This window comes from Actinia tenebrosa, unplaced genomic scaffold (genome assembly GCF_029948245.1).
Source record: "Actinia tenebrosa isolate PJP-AT-01 unplaced genomic scaffold, QUT_ActTen_1.0 PGA_scaffold0__85_contigs__length_37466705, whole genome shotgun sequence".
Taxonomy (NCBI): domain Eukaryota; kingdom Metazoa; phylum Cnidaria; class Anthozoa; order Actiniaria; family Actiniidae; genus Actinia; species Actinia tenebrosa.
The window spans coordinates 22,593,030-22,612,823 of record NW_028292569.1 but is presented as its reverse complement, the minus strand read 5'-3'; the positions used below and the strand labels follow the sequence as shown (position 1 = coordinate 22,612,823).

General features: G+C 36.7%; 4 protein-coding genes across 4 annotated transcripts; all 4 read right to left on the bottom strand.

Annotated features, from left to right (window-relative positions):
- Window positions 1–314: 314 nt before the first annotated feature.
- On the bottom strand, window positions 315–8,135 carry LOC116306903 (neural cell adhesion molecule 2). Its single transcript, XM_089025800.1, has 13 exons — window positions 7,890–8,135; window positions 6,106–6,456; window positions 5,236–5,505; window positions 4,296–4,568; window positions 3,806–4,057; window positions 3,444–3,725; window positions 3,032–3,298; window positions 2,392–2,727; window positions 2,211–2,252; window positions 1,995–2,093; window positions 1,512–1,539; window positions 1,364–1,394; window positions 315–1,286 (listed from the first exon to the last, which is right to left on the bottom strand). Exons 1-13 carry the CDS (start codon window positions 7,966–7,968, stop codon window positions 933–935), a joined length of 2,664 nt encoding a protein of 887 aa, XP_088881926.1. The 5' UTR covers window positions 7,969–8,135; the 3' UTR covers window positions 315–932.
- Window positions 8,136–9,061: 926 nt separating this feature from the next.
- On the bottom strand, window positions 9,062–18,141 carry LOC148913857 (uncharacterized). The gene is made up of 15 exons (XM_089040837.1): window positions 18,022–18,141; window positions 17,665–17,943; window positions 17,253–17,519; window positions 16,469–16,804; window positions 16,288–16,329; window positions 16,072–16,170; window positions 15,590–15,617; window positions 15,430–15,463; window positions 14,964–15,315; window positions 10,796–11,131; window positions 10,273–10,308; window positions 10,054–10,155; window positions 9,912–9,942; window positions 9,705–9,744; window positions 9,062–9,614 (listed from the first exon to the last, which is right to left on the bottom strand). Exons 1-13 carry the CDS (start codon window positions 18,035–18,037, stop codon window positions 9,917–9,919), a joined length of 1,953 nt encoding a protein of 650 aa, XP_088896963.1. The 5' UTR covers window positions 18,038–18,141; the 3' UTR covers window positions 9,062–9,614; window positions 9,705–9,744; window positions 9,912–9,916.
- LOC116306907 (igLON family member 5-like) lies at window positions 11,524–14,123 on the bottom strand. Its single transcript, XM_089025866.1, has 5 exons — window positions 13,927–14,123; window positions 12,870–13,250; window positions 12,185–12,454; window positions 11,829–12,107; window positions 11,524–11,664 (listed from the first exon to the last, which is right to left on the bottom strand). Exons 1-5 carry the CDS (start codon window positions 14,000–14,002, stop codon window positions 11,588–11,590), a joined length of 1,083 nt encoding a protein of 360 aa, XP_088881992.1. The 5' UTR covers window positions 14,003–14,123; the 3' UTR covers window positions 11,524–11,587.
- LOC148913856 (uncharacterized) lies at window positions 18,130–19,683 on the bottom strand. Its single transcript, XM_089025914.1, has 3 exons — window positions 19,515–19,683; window positions 18,705–19,088; window positions 18,130–18,291 (listed from the first exon to the last, which is right to left on the bottom strand). Exons 1-3 carry the CDS (start codon window positions 19,606–19,608, stop codon window positions 18,146–18,148), a joined length of 624 nt encoding a protein of 207 aa, XP_088882040.1. The 5' UTR covers window positions 19,609–19,683; the 3' UTR covers window positions 18,130–18,145.
- Between the last annotated feature and the right edge of the window lie 111 nt (window positions 19,684–19,794).

Genomic DNA, 19,794 nt, shown 5'->3' with positions numbered 1-19,794 from the left:
TTTCTTTCATTCTTTTTTTTTTCTTAGGTAAAAACTGGGTAAACTTGAAAAGTGAAATCTTCCTTTACAGCAATAGTTATTTCACTTCTTTATCGATAAAGGAGCACTAATGCTGAAGACTGCAGAAAAAAAAAAAAAGTAACATCGTGAAGTTTTCTTAGTTAACTGAGGTCACAGACAAACAACGACACAGCCATCGACGCGGTTATCTGAGCCACGTTAAGTTATATCTATGGGAGGGAGGGGGAAGAAGTGATGGCTGGCTGTTATAAAAATGTAAATCTAGTTCACATCCATACATTGTTGTTGTCATTTTTTGTTTTATATTCTTTCTCTTTGCATCAATAATTGTTTATTAAGCACTAAAAACAATGCTTTTATTCAAATTATAATATATTTTTAGATTTAGCGAAAGCTATTAATTTTATTTTTTTATGAGGTATTCTTACTTCTTACTTTAGTGTTTTCCCAATCTACAATGACTATTACGGTTAATCAAACAGTATACATTTTTACTATTCCAGATGAATCAAGGCTAACACTCTTGAGCACTTTCGTTTATAAATGATATTACCATTTCACGTTAACCTTAATATTCTTGAACTCATATTATTGTCATATGGCCGACTCCCTGCTATTAGTCTGCAGGGATCGATAGGTAGAGTCTTGGTTTCCAATATTCAAGGATTCATATGAGTGTTGCCCATGGTCATTACGTTTTGAAAAAAGTCTTATTTCACAATTGAAATTTCCCCCCATTTATTGATTATTAAAACTGAATTAATTTTTATCCCCATTTAGTTATAATTTATATACTGTAACATTTTATCCTCTGATGTCACTGTTTGGCAATAAATTAAAGAAAAGTGAATCTGCATGTCCAACGCTTGTTGGCACCTTTTTGTTTAACATTGATGTTTTCTAGCGTGCCTTTATAAGATAATCTCGCTGCTGTTAGTTTGCAGAGATTGATAAGTAGGGTTTTGGTTTCTTATATTCAGGGGTTCATATGGGTGTTGCTCGTTATTATTATCAAGCCGCACATTGCGTTCAACGGATCTCGTTCGAAGTGGTTCGTACACTGGTCTTTGGGCACCTTGTTCAGAAGGATTTGGGAGATTGAGATCCTCATAATGTTTGAGATGATTGGGCGGAATTTCTTCTTGAGGACTTGCAATCTCATTTAGCTGTTGTATGGTTTCATATTCTGGTCCTGTATTGCTAGGCGGATGTGGAACTGATGTTGTGACAGCGGATATCACCTTCTTATTCATCTCAAGTTCGTTCTTAAAGAAAGAAGAAGTCTCTAAATCAATGGCAATATGAATAAATATATAGTGTTAAGTAAATGGCATCCACTTACAGAGTAGATCTCCTCAGCCGCTTTTTTGGTTCTGGAATTAAACAAAAAGAAGAACAATATTTTTAACAAACTTAGGTTATTATATATATATGATGATAAACATGTTTATAATTTTCTTATCCATGATGTTTTATTCATTATGTTTTACCTTTGGCTACCTTGCTTTCGTTTTAGACCTGAATGACAATATAAATGTAATGTTAATGAAGAAATCATAATTATACATAGCATGTGCATGTTACGTCATAGCGGCCTTGTTGATTGACGATAACAAAGCATTCCTCATTAGCTTCTCTTGTTAGATCAACCAACATGGCGGCTGTTTCATTGTTATTCATATCTCAAGGAATTTTGAGTCACGTGGTTGTTAAAAAACAAAGTGAAATCCGGTGAATTTTATTGCATAAGTATGTGACACATAAAAACTTTGCAATATCAATAAAGTTGCATCGTTCTTGGATCCGGACGGTTCCTGGTAAGTGCTGGGAATAATACAACAAAATCCAACCCCATTTCCCCATTGCCAGGAAATGGGAGAAGAACATTATTTGGCCATTTCTCATTGAAAAAAAATATCCTAAGATACCTACAGGTAACTCCTATTGCAATGACCAGTTTGACGCACACTTACAATGTAATCTGTCTTTTTTTCTCCACCACAGAAATTGCAGTAAATTCAAACCAAGAGAGAGAACGAGAATTGCGATAATGACTCCAAGAACAGTAGTGACTGGTAAGAGAAAAGTCAAAATTTTAATAATAAACAACAAATGACTAAATGAGTTATATTGTGGGTTGAGTTATTCTGGTAGAATTGCTTCATATTGTTATCATTCTTAGGACTTACTGTACTTCGAGCCTCCCATTGGACAGCTATTAACTGATTTACCTAAGAAGTTAAACACAGTTTAGAAATCATCCAAAAAAATTCTTTATGAGATCATCGAAAAGCAAATTTCTTTAACCCGACCATACCTCGCTCAGAATGAAATAAACTGTCCTATAAAATACTAAGGTGATGTACATACCACTGGCATATGCAGTCTTATCTGCTGTAGTATTTACAGTCTTAACATTACGTTCATCCTTGATGCTTTCTCCATATTTATTCCACGCAGTAACTGTAAATTTGTACGTCTTTCCATATTTAACTTTCGTTCCCACAATGCATTCCAATAGTAGAGAATCTTTGACATCCTCTATAATATTCCAGTCAGGTTGTTCTTTTTCTTCTTTCATGTAGATAGTGTAACGTGAAATCGTTGCCCCATTGTCATCAGTTTTTTTCCACGTTAAAAGAACTTTTCTTTTAGATTCGGCTTCTATGAGTAGGGAAGTCAACAGTTCTGGAATGTCTGGTCTACCTTAATTAAGAGCGATGTAAAGTAATCAGCAGTTGTTTAATAAAATCATTCGCTGGGAAAAAATTACGCATTTAACTCCCTTGCCACTTCAATCTCGGTCTCTCTCGGTGAACCCGGCACTCGGTATCACAAGTGAGTAGACTATGTATGACTCCTTAAGTTAGATGTTTCGAATATTTCAATCTGTGAAATAAATGTACCATTACTGGGCATCGTTAAAAACTTGAAGGTTTTCTGACTATAGTCCATAATTTTAAAATAAAGTTAATTTATAGTTAGCTAACTAATGATAGGTTTTACGTACCTTTTTTCTTGGTAGTGATCATCTTGGTTGATGACACTCCATAACCAATATCATTCTTAGCATATACTGTAACCCTATACCGACTGTCTTTCTTTAAGCCTGTTAGTACGATGTACGTGTCAATTGTTCTTACAAAGATGTGTGAATCAGTTTCCAGTACGTAAGCAGTGACAGGACTTCCACCATCATCAGCAGGTTTGGTCCATCTCACATTTGCTGATGATGCTTCAATCTCAATTATCGTTAATGTAACAGCACCTGGGGCAACTGAATGAGCAAACAGATCTTCAGTAACAACATCTCAATGCCGTATAGGAAAATATACTTACTTTCCTGAAGTTATTGTACTCGAGCCCTGAGTTGTATAAATTGCTGGTAATGGTTTTACATGCATGACCTAATCTATACTCACCCAGCTGAGTAACATTGATGACGTGATCATCGCTTCCCAGGATGTTTGTTGCCCAACACTTGTACTGCCCATAGTCCCCTTGGTCAGCAGTTGTCTGTACTGTCACCTCACTACCCCCGCCGGGTACAATGTTGACACCTGTAGTGATCTGTTGATTTGTTGGTTTGTACCATGATATTCTTGGTGCAGGTAAACCAGTTGCAAAACATCTTAGACGAATACTGTTGCCATTCCATGACTTCGAACTAAATGAAGACTTTGATAAATCTATCGCCGGTTTGTCTGAATTTGAAGAGAATCAAAGAAAGAGATACAGATCTTATTTAGTTCAACAGTCAAGGCTATATAGTATTTGTACCTACGCTGCACAGTAACTTGTATACTGGCCACTGCTTCTCTTCCTATCCCGTTACTAGCTGTACATGTGTATGTCCCTGCATGTAATGTGCTGATTGACGGGATGTTGTAGATTTTCCCAGGGTAGACAGACCCTGACGGTGTCTTCCATTTGATGGTAGGTGGTGGATAGCCATCTGCATCACACTTGATACTCAGGGAGTCGCTCTCATTCATTGTTCTATTTAGGAACTTGTCGAAGATGATAGAAGCCTGGACTGTCAAGATTTCAGCATAAAACACGTTACAATCATAACCCGAATAGTAAGGGGATCAAAGACAAGGAGATGGATGTCATTTGTGAAAAGTGTGCAGTAGTATGCGAAAGCAGAGGTAATAATAGTATCAAAGAGTCTAAAAATAGCATCAAAGATTCTAAAAATAGCATCAAAGATTCCTGAAATAGCATCAAAGAGTATCGAGTAGCGAGAAATCCCGCAGCATAGGTATACCTACATTTTACTATAACAGTTGCAGTTGCACTGTCAGTGTGTTCCCTGTTGTCATAGGCGTTCTTTGCTGTACATATGTACTGGCCAGCGTCTGTTTTGATAGCATCAGGTATTCTAAATGTTCCCCCAGCTACTGTGTGATCAGCTTTGATGACACCGTCAACCTTCGTCCATGATATGGATGGTGGTGGATAACCATCTGCTGTACAGCTGAGTAAGATTTCATCATCTTGTACAACTGTGATACTTGGAGGAGTAACACTGCTTTGAGGACGATCTACAATTACATTTAATTCTCATACTCATTAATAATCGGCCAATCAATGGGCTATTTTTTGTGTCACATGATGTTATTTGAAACCTTGTAAAGTTCTGTGAAAGGATTGAATTAGTTTTGTTCAATTCCTTTGACTGGATCAAAATTAAATCAGTTCAGGGACATATCTGTCCCTTAAGTCTTTCAATCCTAAACAAATAACCTCCCGAACTATTAATGATTATTAGAAGTCATTTTAAAGCCTCCAAATTGGACTGGACGGGATATCAAGTCGTCCTTGCAATTGGAACTAATTGCTTAGGCTTAAAATTCCGTCCAGTCCTCATTGTCGGCTTTGAAATATTACGTATCAATTTAGCAAATCGAGATCCCTTTCTATGGTCTGTACTCTTATCGAACATGGAATGGCGTCCACATAAGATCCAAACTCAAGTGGAAACACGAGTACAGCCAGTGATTACTCTAACATTCAGTCGTTAATGAACTTCTGTTATATTTTCTCTTTGTATAGCAAATTATCCACCTTTAATTTCTTAATACGTTTTATAGAGAAACTCCCTGAAAACCACATGTATATTTGTGATGGCCGCATATTACATAAGACAGTAACAACCATAACGTAACAACGTAACAACAGAGGCGGAAGAAAATGCTTGTTCATACTTACAATATACAGACACAACAGTCTGTGCATTGACTGGATTCTCATTTGGGTTGTTGCTGGCCTGACACTCGTACGTCCCATTCTGATCTCTTCTAATGTTTGGTATGCTCAGTGTAGCACTTCCTGTTCCTGTACTTTTGATCACGTGACCTGCTATCTGTACCCAATTGACGTTGGGTGTTGGTGGACCAACAGCAGTGCAAGGCACGCTCAAATCTTGACCCTCTGCTATATTCTTTGCCAGTGGTGGCTGTGGCTGGAACTTGGGAGTTACTTTTGAATAAAATGTCATAGAAAACATGATGTTAGTGTAAGTTGAATAGATAATAGTCTGAACTAACAGGTGACCTAAGCTCACTTAAGACAACCAGTTCTTCAAAATGAATATCAAAATAAAAAAGAGACCCTTCATATAAGTAAATAGGCAGATCATTTTTTGCTCATAAACTTGAGGTTTTAAGAACGAAAACGATTCATGATTATGATAAAAGCAAACTTACGTAATCCTACCCTCAAATTTTTTTAAAAAATTAAATGATTATTATTTAAGGGGAATTTGAAAATCTAGGATGGACCATTTTTGCAATTGTCGTAACCTGACATTTCCTAGTGTAGTGAATCACCATGATACGTCAAAATGAACAAAAAATGAATACAATTATCCTGAAAAATGCTCTGTTAATGCGAGGTTGAATAACTCCATTTTCACAAGCTAGGGAAACGTAACATTATGAATCCTATTCGAGATGTTAATTTCTAGAAAAGAGACATAGTCTTCCATCCTTTCCCTTGTAAAGCTGCCCAACCACTCTCCTTTCCATCCGGCTTTAAGAATAATATAATTGCATATATATTTGAGCAGAGGGTACTTACCTGCCACAGTCAGACTCATTTCGTATCTCGTATTAGTACTTCCTTCTAGAATTACCACAGCATATTTATTGGTATCACTGATACTAAGGTTTGGTATTTTGAACCAAGCACGACCAGCAGGCAAGTCTCCCACGTAATGAACTCTTCCTTTATAACTCGATGCAGCTGGGGTATCCAAGGCAGCGCTATAGACAGCAACGTTGGCCCATTTATTGACGTATATGAATTGTGGATTTATTCCTAGGTTATCTGCTGGATCCACCAATCCCCATCTTACTTCATCAATACTTCCACTTGTTCTGTTCCACATAAAGACGACATCTTGACCAACATTTCGTACGATGCCATGTGCTATATTAAAAACCAAGTACGTTAATGATGGCTTGGTTGGGGGGAAAAGGTTCCAAGGATGGTACAAGATGTGTCAAAGCTCAGTGGGAATCAGACTGAGTATTTATGTTTGACTAAATTAATGCTGTGTATTGCAAATTACTCCATTTTCGAGTTCTCGGTTGCTCAGTGTTATCCTCGGTTTTGTGCAGAATATTCATTTCTTTCATAGAAGGTCCGTGGAATTTCAAAGTGTTTGATGTATTGTTGAAATTGTGCATTCTTTACTTTACCTTTGTTATTTGTGAATATTTAGACATATTTAGGCAAATGAGTCTGTAATCAAGGAACACAGCACTGAATAATTTGGAAGTCAAAAATGGTCTATTGCGCACTATGTGCACACTCTGTTGAATCAGTCAGATGTATAAATGTATAGGTAAAGAATAACGTGATCTCTTTCTTGGGCTAATAGATCCCTTCTTTCCCGTCCGAAGTAAGCCAATACCGCGAAAATACAGAGGTAAGGCAAATGCTCATTATTGGCGTTTAGAAAACTTGTTTTTGTTCAAGGTGTCTCAAACCGAATCCATCGCGAACTTTGCGACTTTTTGAATTCTTGGTTTGCAATATACGTCATAGCCGCCATGTTGGAAGAATTTGACAAAAGGTCTAAAATTTTCAATGAATTCTTTTGTTATATCTTCCAACATGGCGGACATCCCTTTTGTTATTGTGTTCTCTTGGGATTGATTGCAAACCAAGAATTTGCCTTAGTTCTCTTTCTTCCATGTTGATCGTTATGGCTTTTTTTTACTTATAACAAGTTTGACGTGAATTATGATGATGTAGCAAACATTTGAGTGCGCTTGCTAGTTTATCAGCTAAATGTATCTACTTTTCTCGTGTCCATATGAAAGTCTACTGTTGATCATTGTGGTCTATCAAACATATTTTGTTCATCATTACTTATACCGTGTTGGTCAAGTGGTACCGATGTTAGACCACAAAACACCAGCTAACTCTAACAGACAATACATTGATCACACTGATTGAGGTTAACATAGCTCGATATATATTAGTCAACTAAATGGTTCTAATGTACATCATGACCGCAAGTGTATGCCAGTTGACTCACAAACTGAACCATTGCATGATTCCATGAGATTCAAACCAAAATATCCTTCTCACCCGGACTCAAATTACAAGTTAAATAGAACGTGAATATAGCATATCCTTTGTTAAACATTCATACTTCAGATTTGCACGTAAATTCATTATATAGTAATAAAAGCTAAAACTATTTTTCTAATATTTTCAAGAGTTTATAAAACTGACTAAAGGCTAAAGGTAGTAGAATTTTAATGTTTAAATTGAGCATTATAGTTCGAAGGTATGTTGTGATGTAAAGGGAATCCATCGGATTGATTAAAAGAATAAACACATTGACTAACCTTCAGGCGGAAGTAAAATTAATACACTGAAAACACTGGAAATAAGAATGTACATGATTGGTAATCGTAAAGCTCCCATCTTGTAAGCTCGTTGTAAGCTCTCTGGAAAACGATAAAATGCCCCGTAAAAAAGCGAGCGATAATGTTTACGTTCTGAGATTGAAGTTATATATGCTGATCATTACTTGGCTGTAGATGACCTTTAATGTTTGATCACTTTATGTAGATTATATCTGGTAACGCAAACATGAGAGTTAACACAGGTAGCCCAAAATATATTTATTATCGATCGAAGCTTTTCCTCAGCTTTTACTTTTGTTCTTGACTTGATTTTATTGGTTTTCTTTCTTAATTGGTTCTTTTTTTTTCTTTCCCTTCCTTTTCCTCATTTTTCTTTTTCTTTTAAAAAATCTGGTAAAAACTAGGTAAAAACTGGGTAAACTTGAAAAGTGAAAGTCTTCCTTTACAGCAAATAGTTATTTCACTTCTTAAAGGAGCACTAATGCTGAAGACTGCATTTAAAATATAAGAAAAAGCTGTTAATGATTGTTTGAAAAATATCTGATCTTCAGAAAAACAAAAAAGTAATCTCCTGAAGTTTTCTTAGTTAACTGAGGTCACAGACAAACAACGATACAGCAGCCATCGACGCGGTTATCTGAGCCACATAAATATATTTATATATTTAGCGAAAGCTATTAATTTTATTTTTTATGAGGTATTCTTACTTCATACATTAGTTTTTTCCCAATCCACAATGACTATTACGGTTAATCAAACAGTATACATTTTTCACTCTTCCAGATGGCTCTAAGTCTAACAATCTTGAACACTTTCGTTTATAAACGATAATACAATTTTACATTAACCTGAATATTCTTGAACTCATATTATGTCATATGGCAGACTCCCTGCTATTAGTCTGCAGGGATTGATAGGTAGAGTCTTGTATTACAGCAAATAGTTATTTCACTTCTTAAAGGAGCACTAATGCTGAAGACTGCCTTTAAAATATAAGAAAAAGCTGTTAATGATTGTTTGAAAAATATCTGATCTTCAGAAAAACAAAAAAGTAATCTCCTGAAGTTTTCTTAGTTAACTGAGGTCACAGACAAACAACGACACAGCCAACATCGACGCGGTTATCTGAGCCACATAAATATATTTATATATTTAGCGAAAGCTATTAATTTTATTTTTTATGAGGTATTCTTACTTCATACATTAGTTTTTTCCCAATCCACAATGACTATTACGGTTAATCAAACAGTATACATTTTTCACTATTCCAAATGACGCAAGGCTAACACTCTTGAACACTTTCGTTTATAAATGATAATAACATTTCACGTTAACCTGAATATTCTTGAACTTATATTATTGTCATATGGCAGACTCCCTGCTATTAGTCTGCAGGGATTGATAGGTAGAGTCTTGTTTTCCAATATTCAGGGGTTCATATTGGTGTTGTTCATTATCATTACGCTGCAAATTAGGTTTCGATGATCTTGTACCAAGGGGCTCGTACACAGGTCCTTGGGAACCTTGAATAGACGTGTTTGGCATCCGATTAAGTCCTTGATAATTACTGGCATCGTCAGAAGAGCCAGCCTCGTTAGGATTTAATTGTTTGATGGTTTCATATTCTGGTCCTGTTTTGACAGCCTGTGGAACACGCGATGCCTTAACTGCTGATGTTACCTTTTCTTCCAATTCCAAGTCGTTCTGAAAACAAATTGAAAGGAAAGATCAAATACAAAACGCTTAAAAAAAGGTTTGGAATTTGTTGTAATATTTAACACAAGGATGACTTACATGATAACTTTCCCCAGCAACAGCTTTCTTCTGTGTATGTCTTCATTAATCAGCGAGAGAAAATGAGGTTAATACAGTTTTATACTCACAAAATAATCCGCAAATTATTCCCCAAACAACTACTACAACGACAAAAATAAGCAAGTATTTAAATATAACAACCAACGTATTGTTGCACATCAATTCATTCACTATTTCTTATAGTACCTTTTTTAATGCGCTTGGCTTTCTTTTTTACCTATTTTAATAACAAGGGATAAAAACCAGATATTAGGCGCCATCATGAGCAGCACTACCTTGGTCTGGGTTCAAGATCAATTAATAAACGATAATACTTTATCAAACGTACTGCTTCGTTGGACCCTTCTCCTTAGGTATACAATTAGTACGAGAAGGTTAAGAACAAGAGATAGAACAAGAATGCCAATAATGACTCCCATGGCTGTTGCAGCTGGGAAGAAATTGAGAAAAGTTAGAAATAGTTAAAAAGTATAAGCGCTTTATTTATTTATTTTTTTTTTATTATATCGTTTTTCCACGTAGAACATGTTTTATTTCTGTTACTTACAATACTTTGATCCTTCTTCAGTACAATAACTCATTACTATTACAAGAGACAACAGAAAACATTTGTAAAGTGATTATAAAAAGGCTACAGCAGAAACAAAGCGCCCTTTAATCTTGCTTCTTTGTCTTTTCTAAATAATGACCTTCTCACATATTTGAAGCAAAAGCATAAAAAATAATAATAATAAGAGCACGCTGATCATGATTGGTCGAACAACTGTGCTTTATTAGTAACGCAGTACAGTACTGAACACAGTACTGCGAAGTGCTCCTACATCCTGATGCGACCGTCTTTCTTATTGCATAAATAAATTCAATACTGAAATAAAATTAGTAACTTTATAATAAAAGAATAGAACAGTTTTTCCATGCTTCGTTCAGCAATAAAGCACTTAAGAAGTGTGAGAAGAACTCGACTGAGGCTCTTGCTTCTCCTTACACTATATTCGTGCATATGCCACTTTCTGCGTGCTTTATTACTGAACGGAGCACGGAAAAAGCTCTTTTGTATGTTAAATACAGACCATTAGTGGCAGTTGCTTCGTCTGCTGTAGTATTTACAGTCTTGGTACTTCCTTCATCCTTCACACTTTCTCCATATTTGTTCCATGCAGTAACCATAAACATGTATGTTTTACCATAAACAATGTTATCTGTTACTCTATAGCCATCTTGATGTTGATCATTGACGTCTTTATATTTTATCCAATCAGCTTTATGTTTCACTTCCTTGATATAGATGGTATAGCGCGTTATGTTACCACCATTGTCATCTGGTTTTGTCCACCTCAAGACGACGGAGAGCTTAGAGTATTTGCCATTGAGAATAGTTGATATCAGGTGAGGAATTGAAGGCTTGCCTTCAAAATTGAATTCCAAGTTAATGGTAACATTTATGGAAATCGGACTACATTACCTATCACTATTGAATGGCTGGAAATTTCAAAATGTTGCACGCAATGTTGCAGCTATGTTCACACTATGAAATTTGTTGCGCGCAATGTTGCAAGAGTAAAACGCGCTTCAACTTCAGATTCGTTGTATGCAATGTTGCGTGTAACAAGTTTCAGGGGACGACACATGCTGCAACAGTCCTGTTACGTGAAATGTTGTGTGCAATGTTGCACCGTGTGTCCGTACCATCATAAATTTGCTAACTAGTAGCAGCATCACTTGGATATATTTACCGATTGTCTTTGTTACGATTACTTTTGAAGACACCGCTCCATATCCAACAATATTCCTGGCACAGACCTTGACAGTGTAGAGTGTGTTTGCTTTATGCCTGGTTATAACAGAATGGGTATTCATTATGATCACTGGGGGTTTGGTACTGACTTCCAGTAAGTAACCAGTGACAGCGAGTCCACCAACATCAGCAGGTGTTTTCCATCTAACAGTTATAGATGATGCGTCAAGCTCGGTTATTTCTATAACAAGAGGACTTGGAGGAACTAGATAAAAAGATGATATGATTGCTAATGAACTGGAAAGCCCGGACTAAGCAAGACTGAAGACATTATAACATTGTAAATATATTTCACGAGCTTAACTTACACAGTTGAGTAACATTGATGACGTGTTCATCACTTCCCAGGATGTTTGTTGCTCGACACGTGTACTGTCCATAGTCCCCTTGGTTAGCTGTTGTCAGTACTGTTACCTCACTACCCTCGAGCACAATGTTGACACCTGAAGTGATCTGTTGATTTGTTGGTTTGTACCATGATATCCGTGGTGCAGGTAAACCAGTTGCTAAACATCTGAGTCGAATACTGTTACCATTCCATGAATTTAAAGTCATAGAAGACTCTGATGTGTCGATTTCAGGTAGATCTAATAGTTCAGAAGGGAAGGAGGAACTTAAGATTACGGGCATTTATGGATCATTAAATAAGAAATTCTATACTTACAGTATACCACTACCATAGTCTGTGCAGTGACTGGATTCTCATTAGGGTTGTTCTTGGCCTGACACTCATACGTCCTATTCTGATCTCTTCTAATGTTTGGTATCCTCAGTGTAGCACTCCCTGTTCCTGTACTCTTGGTCACGTGACCTGCTATCTGCACCCACGTGATGTTAGGTATTGGTGGACCAACAGCAGTGCAAGGCACACTCAAATCTTGACCCTCTGCTATATTCTTTGTTTGTGGTGGCTGTGGCTGGAACGTGGGAGTTACTTTTAAAGAAAATGTCGTAGAAAACATCACGTTTGTGTAAGCAGGTTGAAGAGGCAATAGGTTGTACAAACAGGTCATGTGACCCCATCCCCTTAAAAACATTTTGTTCAAAATGTTCTAAAGTACCCCCTCCTCTCAAATAGCGGTTCGTTACAAAGATTTGGTTTAAATAAGCTCCAGCATACCAGCACATTGGGCAACCCATGTGCACGCTCCAAGAGAATCTTAGTGTATATTTTCAGTCTGTCACTGATATTTGAATTATATAGCGACCAATACAGTACATTCTTGTTGTTTGTTTACTGTAATGTTTTAAATTGTCCAGATTTATGGCAGAAAGACAACAACCTGAGAAACTAAATGCTTAGTCGTTCAATATATGCAAATGTTGGCTTAAAGACTATAAAAAAATACCTGTCACAACTAATTGTACTTGATGGTCAATAGGGTCTCCTGCTTTAGGTATCAGACTACATTTATATATCCCACTATCAGCAGTTGTGACATCAGTAATGACCAGAGTAGCATTGGACTCTCTGCTTACTCGATCAGGGTTCAATAATCGTGCTGGACATGTTGCCCTATTGATGACAAAACTCCAGTTGTTGGTGTACTTGTCATCACTACCGATTCTGCTTTCATTACTTCCCTTCTTATAAGACCATACTGGTGAGTTCGATTGAAACTCTAGTCTTCTATCATCCACATGGTAGTCCCACACAAACCTGGCTGTAGTTCCTCCACTAGATACGTACAACACGCTGGGAGGGAAATGAGTGAAGCGAGCTGTTGTGTCTAGAAAACAGCAACTTTCATGTAATATTATTACTTGCATTTGACAATGAAATTATGTCTCTAATTTCGTTTTATTTGTGCAAAATAAATATACTTTCCGTGTTAATGATGGCGACGTCAGGTAAGGTATTTGAGTGGTTTTGTTGTAATACTAAATGCTGGCCATTTTGAAAATACAAATTTAAAATAGCTTTCATGTAAACCATGAGTAAAATAATGATGCTTTTTAAATACCGTATCTATGAACCAGTTCAATTTTGCACATTTAATTGAGCCTTAATAGACGTCACACTCATTAGCATATTGGAAGTATAAACCTTCATAACTTAGAAACGCTTCACTCAAATCAAGAAATATTTTACCATTCAACTATTTACTTCATGTAGAATCAGTACTGAAAGTATTGTCGAAGGGTTCTTATGCTCTTTAACTTCAGACGACACAACGTTTCTCGATTATGAGTGTAGACATTGCAGTGTGACACAATGTTTTCAAAGTTATGTATCAGAAATCGTTAGGGTTTTCATTGATAAACTGGATTTATCTCGCTAATCATCAAAACTTTGATTGACCACCGTCAAATATTGATCGCTGTAAATTTGTAGAAATTAGGAATCGCTGAAGAATGTATAAAAACAACATAAATAAGTAATATATAATTTAGTAATAGACTTACCTACGTGAGGAAGTAAATACAATGCACCGATGTAACCAAGAATGTAATAAGAAATTATCTGTCCAACACTCATCATGAGGGAGAAATTGACATTCAGAAAACTAACACTTTGAAGATATGGTGGACTATTTTATATGAAATCAGAACAGATGGTGTTCAGTATCAGCAAGTCTTGCTGCTGTAAAAGCAAAATTTAATTATGCACATGAACACGTTTGTCGTGGTTGACCTTTTGTACTTCATTCCACCGCTTGTCTGTTTTACTGGGTAACGCAAGGGCACTAGAAGAACTAAACTTGGATTGGATTTTTATAGTTGTTCCCCGATTAATTAAATCAAAATACTGTTATACTTGTTTACTTATTTTGTTCGTTGTGTTCCTTTGCTGCACTAAATCGTTGTTTAACTCCAAATAAATTAGCGTATGTATGGAAGACTCACTGCTAACTAGCCCGCAGATTTTTTTGTGGATACCAAAATGCTAGCGTCCACACCCAGCGTACTCGAATCGTTTTCGAATCGTTATCACTGTGCTCACGTATCCGGAAATTTCTTGATCCGTCCTGATGACTAGCGCCTAGTCCCTTTGACGGATAGTTTTTCTTACTGAGCATGCGCAAAATCGTGAGGATACGACCGTCCACACGTATCCGTATTCGGAGCGCATTCGAAAATTTCCATTCCGTAGACCATTTTCGAAATTTCCCGGATACGGATACAAAAAATTCGGATACGTGTGGACGAGGCCTTAGTCTGAAGGGATCGATAGATAAAGTGTTGGTTTCCAATATTCAAGGGTTCATATGAGTGTTGCTCATGGTCATTACGTTTTGTAAAGAGTTTTATTTCACAATTGAAATTTCCCCCCATTTATTGATTATTAAAACTGAATTAATTTTTATCCCCATTTAGTTATAATTTATATACTGTAACATTTTATCCTCTGATTACTGTTTGGCAATAAAGAAACGTGAATCTGCTCTCCAACGCTTGTTGACACCTTTTTGTTTAACATTAATGTTTTCTAGCGTGCCTTTATAAGATAATCTCGCTGCTATTAGTCTGCAGGGACTGATAAGTAGGGTTTTGGTTTCTTATATTCAGGGGTTCATATGGGTGTTGCTCGTTATTATTATCAAGCCGCACATTGCGCTCCACGGATCTCGTTCGAAGTGGTTCGTACACTGGTCTTTGGACACCTTGTTCAGAAGGATTTGGGAGATTGAGATCCTCATAATGTTTGAGATGATTGGGCGGAATTTCTTCTTGAGGACTTGCAATCTCATTTAGCTGTTGTATGGTTTCATATTCTGGTCCTGTATTGATAGGCGGATGTGGAAGTGATGTTGTGACAGCGGATATCACCTTCTTATCCATCTCAAGTTCGTTCTTAAAGAAAAAAGAAGTCTCATAATCAATGGCAACATGAATAAATATATAGATATTAATAAATATTAGATATTTATATAAATATATAGTGTTAAGTAAATGGCATTCACTTACGGAGTAGATCTCCTCATCAGCTGCTTTTTTGGTTCTGAAAATAAGCAAAAAATAAAGAGGAACAATGTATCATTTTTATAAACTTAGATTATTATATATATGTGTGCATAAACATGTTTATAGTTTTCTTATCCAAGACGTTTTATTTATTATGTTCTACCTTTGGTTACCTTGCTTTCGTTTTAGACCTGAATGGTGATACAAATGTAATGTTAATGAAGAAAACATAATTATACATAGCATGTGCATGTTACGTCATAGCCGCCATGTTGATTGACGATAACAAAGCATTCCTCATTAGCTTCTCTTGTTAGATCAACCAACATGGCGGCTGTTTCATTGTTATTCATATCTCAAGGAATTTTGAGTCACGTGGTTGTTAAAAAACAAAGTGAAATTCGGTGAAGTTTATTGCATAAGTATGTGACACATAAAAACTTTGCAATATTAATGAAGTTGCATCGTTCTTGGATCCGGACGGTTCCTGGTAAGTGCTGGGAATAATACAACAAAAACCAACCCAATTTCCCCATTCCCAGGAAATGGGAGTAAGAACATTATTAGGCCATTTCTCATTAAAAAAATATCCTATGGTACCTACAGGTAACTCATATTGCAATGACCAGTTTGACGCACACTTACAATGTAATCTGTCTTTTTTTCTCCACCACAGAAATTGCAGTAAATTCAAACCAAGAGAGAGAACGAGAATTGCGATAATGACTCCAAGAACAGTAGTGACTTGTAAGAGAAATATCAAAGTTTCAATAATAAACAACAAATGACTAAATAAGTTATATTGTGGGTTGAGTTATCCTTGTAGAGTTGCATTGTATTGTTATCATTCTTAGGACTTACTGTACTTCGAGCCTACCATTGGACAGCTATTAACTGATTTACCTAAGAAGTTAAACAGTTTAGAAATCATTCAAAAAAATTCTTTATGAGATCATCGAAAAGCAAATTTCTTTAACCCGACCATACCTTGCCCAGAAAGAAACATACTGTACTATAAAATGCTAAGCGGCCATGTACATACCAGTGGCATATGCAGTCTTATCTGCTGTAGTATTTACAGTCTTAACATTACGTTCATCCTTGATGCTTTCTCCATATTTATTCCAGGCAGTAACTGTAAACTTGTACGTCTTTCCATATTTAACTTTCGTTCCCACAATGCATTCCAATAGTAGAGAATCTTTGACATGCTCTATCTTATTCCAGTCAGATTGTTCATTTTCTTCTTTCATGTAGATAGTGTAGCGTGATATCGTTGCCCCATTGTCATCAGGTTTTTTCCACGTTAAAAGAACTTTTCTTTTAGATTCGGCTTCTATGAGTAGGGAAGTCAACAGTTCTGGAATGTCTGGTCTACCTTAATTAAGAGCAATGTAAGGTAATCAGCAGTTGTTTAATAAAATCATTCGCTCGGAAAACAAAGGTTACCTATAAGCATGTAAATCGATCTATGGCGGAATGAGAATCTAGGATGGCGTAGCTGTAGTGCAGTTGCACTATATGCAGTTGCTGTAGTGACGTCCCCCCCCCCCCCCCCCCAAGTGCAGTTAACTCCCATGCCACAGCAATCCTGGTCTCCCTCGGTCCGAACCCAGCACTCGGTATCACAAATGAGTAAACTACGTTAGGCTTCTTCCTTAATTTAAATGTTTCCATACACAAAAGCTCAACAGTGCCCTAACTGTTATCAGCCCGGGCGTTGTTTCAGGGCATCGATAAAAAGTTGAAGGTTTTCTACCCATAGGCCATATTTTTAAAACATGACTTCAAACTTAGTTAGCTAACAAATGATTGGTTTTACGTACCTGTTTTCTTGGTAGTGATCATCTTGGTCGATGACACTCCATAACCAATATCATTCTTAGCATATACTGTAACCCTATACCGACTGTCCTTCTTTAAGCCTGTTATTATGGTATATGTGTCAATTGTCCTTACAAAGATGTGTGAATCAGTTTCCAGTAAGTAACCAGTGACAGGACTTCCACCATCATCAGCAGGTTTGGTCCATCTCACATTTGCTGATGATGCTTCAATCTCGGTTATCGTTAATGTAACAGCACCTGGAGGAACTGAATGAGCATACAGATCTTCAGTAACAACATCTCAGTGCCGTATAGAAAAATAAAATTACTTTCCAGAAGTTTTGGTACTCGATCCCTAGGTTGGATAAATTGCTGGTAATGGTTTTACATGCATGATCTAATCTATACTTACACAGTTGAGTGACATTGATGACGTGCTCAGCACTTCCCAGGATGTTTGTTGCACGACACTTGTAATGTCCATAGTCCCCTTGGTCAGTAGTTTTCAGGACTGTTATCTCACTACCCCCGGGTACAATGTTGACACCTGTAGTGATCTGTTGATTTGTTGGTTTGTACCATGATATCCGTGGTGCAGGTAAACCAGTTGTAAAACATCCCAGACGAATACTGTTGCCATTCCATGACTTTAAAGTCATAGAAGACTCTGATGTGTCGATTTCGGGTAGATCTAATAGTTCAGAAGGGAAGGAGGAATTTTAAAATTATGGGCATTTATACTTCATTAAATAAAGAATTATATACTAACAGTATACCACTACCATAGTCTGTGCAGTGACTGGATTCTCATCAGGGTTGTTCCTGGCCTGACACTCGTACGTCCCATTCTGATCTCTTCTAATGTTTGGTATCCTCAGTGTAGCATTTCCTGTTCATCTGATCTTGGTCACGTCACCTATTACCTGTACCCACGTGATGTTAGGTGTTGGTGGACCAAAAGCAGTGCAAGGCACACTCAAATCTTGACCCTCTGCTATGTTCTTTGTCAGTGGTGGCTGTGGCTGGAACTTGGGAGTTACTTTTAAACAAAACGTCACAAATAACATCACGTTTATGTGAGCAAGTTGAAGAGGTAATAGTTTTCACAAACAGGTAATGTGACCCCATCCCGCTACAAAAATTGTTCAAAATGTTCCAAAGTAACCCCTCCCTCCAAATAGCGGTACGTTACAAAGATTAAGTTTAAATAAGCTCCAGCATACCAGCACATTGGGCAACCCAGTGCACTTTCCAAGATCGCCCGTGTTTATTTTCAGTCTGTCACTGATATTTGAATTAGATATCAACCAATACAGTACAATCTTGTTTTTATTATTATTTACTTTAATATTCAAAACTGTTCCAGGCTTTTGACAGAAAGACAACAATCTGAGAAAATAAATGTTTAGCTGTTCAATATATGCAAATGGTGGTTTAAAGACTGGAAAATACCTCTCACTACTAGCTGTACTTGGTGTTTAATAGGATCCTTTGCTTTAAGCACCAGATTACATTGATATATTCCGTTATCAGCAGTAGTCACACTAGTAATGACCAGAGTAGCAGTGGACTCTCTGCTTACTCGATCAGGGTTCAGTAATCTTGGTGGACATGTTGCTCTATTGATGACAAAACTCCAGTTTTTGGTGAACCTGTCATCAGCACCGATTGTACTAAAAGTGTTATACTTCTGGTTGTAGAAAGACCATTGTGGAGATTCAGTGCTAAACTCTTGCTCTCTGTTGTCCACATGGTAGTCCCACACAAACCTGACTGTTCCTCCACTAGATACGTACAACACACTGGGAGGGAAATGAGTGAAGCGAGCTGTTGTGTCTACAAAACAGCAACTTGTATTTAATATAGTTACTTGATTATGAAAATGAACTTAAATATGTCCCTTAGATTAGAATCATTATTAAAAAAACATTTGTTCGTTTTATTTGGGCAAAGTAAAGCTGATTATATTGTCTCGATAAAATATGCTTTGAGGACTGAATTTAACATCAGTCGACACCACGTTCGACGATTATGAGTGTAGACACTATGCAGCGTGACTGCCTTGGACTTTTTGAACAATGATTTCAATTTTCAGAAATCGTTAGGATTTCCAATGATAAACTGGATTTATTCACTTATCATCAAAACTTTGATTGATCACCGTCAAATATTAATCGCTGCAAATTTGTAGAAATTAGGAATCACTGAAGAATGTATAAAAACTACATAAATAAGGAAATCACAATTTAGCAATAGACTTACCTACGTGAGGAAGTAAATACAATGCACCGATGTAACCAAGAATGTAATAAGAAATTATCTGTCCAACACTCATCGTGACGAAGAATTTTGACATCCAGAAAACTAAAACTTTGAAGATATGGTGGACTGTTTTATATGAAATCAGAACAGATGGTGTTCAGTATCAGCAAGTCTTGCTGCATCAAATGCAAAATTTAATTATGCACATTTGTTTCTCGCGGTTGACCTTTTGTACTTCACTACAGCGTTTGTCTGTTTTAATGGGTAACGCAAGGGCACT

Bases quoted from the DNA above. Each gene is read 5' to 3' on its own strand.
- LOC148913856 (XM_089025914.1), bottom strand. From the start codon at position 19,608: ATGTCAAAATTCTTCGTCACGATGAGTGTTGGACAGATAATTTCTTAT. The intron at 19,089-19,514 runs GTAAGTCTATTG...GCTGTTTTGTAG, and splicing joins GTATTTACTTCCTCACGTAG to ACACAACAGCTCGCTTCACT. The intron at 18,292-18,704 runs GTATTTTCCAGT...TTTGTTTAAAAG, and splicing joins AGTACAGCTAGTAGTGAGAG to TAACTCCCAAGTTCCAGCCA.
- LOC148913857 (XM_089040837.1), bottom strand. The intron at 17,520-17,664 runs GTAAGTATAGAT...ATGCTCATTCAG, and splicing joins CATCAATGTCACTCAACTGT to TTCCTCCAGGTGCTGTTACA. The intron at 10,156-10,272 runs GTAAGTAACAGA...ATTTCTTCCCAG, and splicing joins TGAAGAAGGATCAAAGTATT to CTGCAACAGCCATGGGAGTC.
- LOC116306903 (XM_089025800.1), bottom strand. From the start codon at position 7,968: ATGGGAGCTTTACGATTACCAATCATGTACATTCTTATTTCCAGTGTT. The intron at 4,058-4,295 runs GTAGGTATACCT...AAATCTTGACAG, and splicing joins TGCAACTGTTATAGTAAAAT to TCCAGGCTTCTATCATCTTC. The intron at 3,299-3,443 runs GTGAGTATAGAT...TTGCTCATTCAG, and splicing joins CATCAATGTTACTCAGCTGG to TTGCCCCAGGTGCTGTTACA.
- LOC116306907 (XM_089025866.1), bottom strand. From the start codon at position 14,002: ATGATGAGTGTTGGACAGATAATTTCTTATTACATTCTTGGTTACATC. The intron at 12,108-12,184 runs GTAAGTATAGAA...CTGAACTATTAG, and splicing joins GACTATGGTAGTGGTATACT to ATCTACCTGAAATCGACACA. The intron at 11,665-11,828 runs GTAAGTTAAGCT...TATAACTGTTAG, and splicing joins CATCAATGTTACTCAACTGT to ATGGAAAACACCTGCTGATG.